We start from the raw sequence: 4179 nt of genomic DNA, 5'->3' as shown, positions 1-4179 counted from the left end.
CATTTCACCTCATTCAGCCTATAGACACTTCATCTCAGAACTTCTTTCCACTTCCCTACCCTTCTCTCCTTTTATTCACTCATCTTTAAACTTCCCCTCACTTCACCCTCTTCGTCTTAAACTACCCATCTCATGCTTCAGTCTCTTCGTATTACTTACTATTCTTTCAAACCTGGAACTTCATGTTACTTCACTCATCTTCATTCATTTTCAACTTCTCACTTTACCTTACTCATCCCAGCTAACTTCATCCCTCACTCTCTGTGCCTCTGTATTTTCAGATTTTCCTTTCTCTCAAACTCACAAGCATTTCTCACATCAATTAGCTCTCTCATCTCATTTTACTTATCTCACGCCAAGCTTTTTTTCATCTCAGTTCACTCTATGCTCAGTGTTTCCAGCCATTACCGTACAGAGCTTCCTGATTTGATATTGTTCTTTTTTTCTTACTCAGTAATACATTTAAATTTACACACTGATTTGCCTAGTTCCAATTTCTTTCGTTTTATCTTTTTTTTTCCAGTTTTCAGACTCTGCATATATCATTTTACTCATAAGCTGTCATATTTCCAAATTTTATTGTATATTCTTTTTCACTCTAAAATAGGATACATCTCGCATTAATTCACTCATCAGCTTTTAGATATTCAATTTCATATTCTTTCGGATTTTTCAATTATATTGAACATTACTTACTCAATTTATTTCAACTGAAAATTCATCTATGGTTCCAAGACTTTAGATTTCAATACTCCCTTTTTTTCTCTCTTTTTCACAGGCTATCTTATATCAATTTCTTCACTCAGCTAACTCACTGGTTAACTCTCACGTTTTCTAACATTCCAGTATTTCAGTTCCTTCTATGCTCTAATTACTAAGCTCGTCTAACTTAATTTTCCTCAGCATATCTCCATTCTCCTTTCAGTTCAGTTCATTTCACCTTTTTTATCCAATAATCTGGTCTTCATCTTTCCACAGTTTGACATTCTTCTATAATTTTAGTTCACAGACGATCCCACTTTTCTCAGCCTACATCTCGTCTCACTGCAGCTCACTTCTCCTCTCTACTTCACAGCTCCAGTAGTTGTAATGCTTCCAAATATCCAGATTTTCCAGATTTTTGCGTTGTCCTTGAATTCTAACCAACAGACGATCTCACTTTTCTCAGCTCATCTCAGATCTCTTCTCACCTCGGCTCACTTCTCTCTGATACATTTTTTCAGTTGCTGTAAGGCATTCTTCACTCATCTCAAATCTCTTCTCACAAGGCTAACTTGGCTCATCTCAAATGTCGTCTCTTCTTGGCTCACTTCACTAACTCTCTCTCTCTCTCTCTCTCTCTCTCTCTCTCTTCCATAGTTGCAATTGTAAAGCTTCCCAGTTCCTCCCTTTATTATTCCTTCCCAATTCCTCTCTTTTTCTCTCTATTTTTCCCTCCCAGTGTATCTATTTTTCCTTGTTCCATTCTTTATTTTTCCTTGCCAGTTCCTATTTATTTTTCTTCCCAATTCCTTTCTTATTTTTTTCTCTATTTTCCTTCCCAATTCCTGTCTCTACTTCTAGTTCCCAAATACTTGGCCGGGCAGTCTTCACTCAGAAGGGTTTTGGAAAGATTAAGTTCTCTTATACAGAGAGAGAGAGAGAGAGAGAGAGAGAGAGAGATGCCAGGGGAAGAAAGAAAGAAGTCGTAAAGAAAAAGAGATAGAAACAGGGAAGGCTTAGAGAAAACGAGAGGGTAAAATACAAGTGAGGAAGTTACATTAGGGAGTGACTCGTGTATATCCCAGATGGAACTACCTCTAGGGAGGAAAAAGACCAAGAAGGAAAAAAAAAAAAAAACGGAAAAGAGATACAGGAAAACACATGAAGAAGGAGAGAAAGAAAAAGGATAGTCACAGCTTAAAAAAAAAAAAAAAAAAAAAAAAGCGAGATAATGAAAAGGAAAATGGAGAAGTTAACATCAGGGGGGAGTCAGGTATACCCCAGACAGAGGACCGCCGCTAGAGATACCGCCACTAGTAGCCCCGTCCACCGTAGACTAGAGGCTGAGTTGCAGTAGGAGAAGTCACAGGAGCAGACCCGGCGGATGAGGACCCGGGTGGTGTAGGTCTCGCACGTGTTGGTCATGATGGTGTCGTTGGTGGCGCAGTTTCGGTGGAAGCTCTCCATCTCCCCTGGGGAGAAAAGGAGAGGGGTAGATTATAGGGAGGACTCCTAACACCTCTTCCTTAGCTATTTATTTTGCATATTGCGCTTTTAATATTTGCTGGCATGCTTTTTTACATCGTTTTAATATGGATTGCAGCAGAGAATCATGAGTGCCATGCATGGAATAAATCGGTAAGGAATAGGTGTTAAAAATTGCCAAAACAGCTTAAATAAGATCTGTGGACCACACAGACGATTGTATTCCTTTTAGGTGGTCCGGGCTTAATATTACAAGAGAGAGAGAGAGAGAAAGAGAGAGAGATAGAGAGAGAGAGGAGAAAAGGGAGACAGAAATAGGAAGAGAGAGCTAGCTACTCTCTCAGCATTAATCTCACAGTCTCATATTCACATATCAGTAAAGTGAAGAGAGAGAGAGAGAGAGAGAGAGAGAGAGAGAGAGAGAGAGAGAGAGAGACTCAGCATGCATACGTAATGTGCTGCCAATCTGCATGAACAACACTTTGCCTGAATAATCAAAGGGAGAAAATCACTGAAGGTTTGGTCAGTAATTTATTTGCTGAACTAACATTATTATTACTTTGTTGTCAGTATTTCATTTATATATTTAATTTATCTCATTATCTTTCCTTTATCTCTTTTTATTACAATTACTTTATAGTAGTTTACTTTAGAGTTACTTATAAAAATGTTCTTTAGAAATTCGTTGGATTTTTATTGTCTATCTATTTTATCTATAGCCAGACGCCTTCATCCCGTAAAGGGTGGCCACAAACAAATCGCCTCCATGCCGCCCTGTCCTCTGCCATTACGCTGCCCTCCCCTCAACTCACACATCCCCTCTCTCATATACCTCTCCACTCCATCTCATCCTCGGTCTACTCTTTACTCTATATTTCACTCCTCTCTCTCTCTCTCTCTCTCTCTCTCTCTCTCTCTCTCTCTCTCTCAATTCATGATAAAACTGTCCCTGAAACTGTCAAAAATTCACTGCATTTTGCATAAAACTTCCTGGTCAAGTGAACACGTCCTGGTGCAAGTGAGGCCATAAGTGGTCAATTTTTGAGGTCAAAGGTCAAGGAAGGTCAAGGTAGGACAAGGTAGATCAATGCAGGTCAAGGCAGGTCAAGGTAGGTCAAGGTAGAACAAGGCAGGTCAAGGTAGGTCAAGGTAGGTCAAGGCAGGTCAAGGTAAAACTTTCCAGTATGTTGACACTGCACTGTTGAAGAAGTTGTAGTTAACTTTTACTGTTTTCCTAAATTTTCCCAAATACTTTTGAAAGTTTATTCTTCTACACACACACACACACACACACACACACACACACACACACACACACACACACACACACACAAGTCATGTGTGTGACATGTATTATACTGTACATGTATCATGTATGTATCCTCGCCACATTTCTTGTATTCATCTGGTGTAGCCAAGTATATGTATGTACGTATGTATGTGTATGTCCTGTATCACACATGTATCATCTATGTATCATATTTGTATCCCCCTTGTATCCAGTATTAACAGTCCATGGTGCACATGTATGTATGTATGTATGTATGTATGTATGTATGCATGTATGTGTATGTCCTGTATCACACATGTATCATCTATGTATCATATCTGTATCCCCCTTGTATCCAGTATTAACAGTCCATGGTGCACATGTATGTATGTAAGTATGTATGTGTATGTCTTGTACCACACATATATCATCTATGTATCATATTTGTATCCAGTATTAACAGTCCACGGTGCACATGTATGTATGTGTGTATGTATGTATGTCTAGCCTTCCCAGCGGACTCCAACCCATTACCCTAATATGCTCAACGTGATACAACCCACGCTAAACACTGCCTACTTACGCTGATATACTAACGTACTAACCTACATACTTACTCTGATATACTAACCTACTTACGCCCACACCTGTTTGTTTACTTACTTGGCGGTATACTTACTCTGAACCTACTTACATACTCCGATATACTACGGTAGCATACT

General features: G+C 39.1%; 1 protein-coding gene across 1 annotated transcript in view; it reads right to left on the bottom strand.

Annotated features, from left to right (window-relative positions):
• Positions 1–1971: 1971 nt before the first annotated feature.
• LOC145418714 (uncharacterized) overlaps positions 1972–4179 on the bottom strand; it is a 15718-nt gene continuing 13510 nt past the window's right edge. The window contains exon 3 of the mRNA XM_080287051.1: positions 1972–2174. Within this exon, the coding sequence (XP_080143177.1) occupies positions 1972–2174 (203 nt within the window). The remainder of the gene's footprint in view (positions 2175–4179) is intronic.

Source organism: Coenobita brevimanus, chromosome 116, assembly GCF_032717465.1.
Source record: "Coenobita brevimanus isolate Jiangsu-jjx chromosome 116, ASM3271746v2, whole genome shotgun sequence".
NCBI lineage: Eukaryota > Metazoa > Arthropoda > Malacostraca > Decapoda > Coenobitidae > Coenobita > Coenobita brevimanus.
Note: the sequence above shows the minus strand (reverse complement) of the source record. Positions and strands in the feature narration are given on the sequence as shown.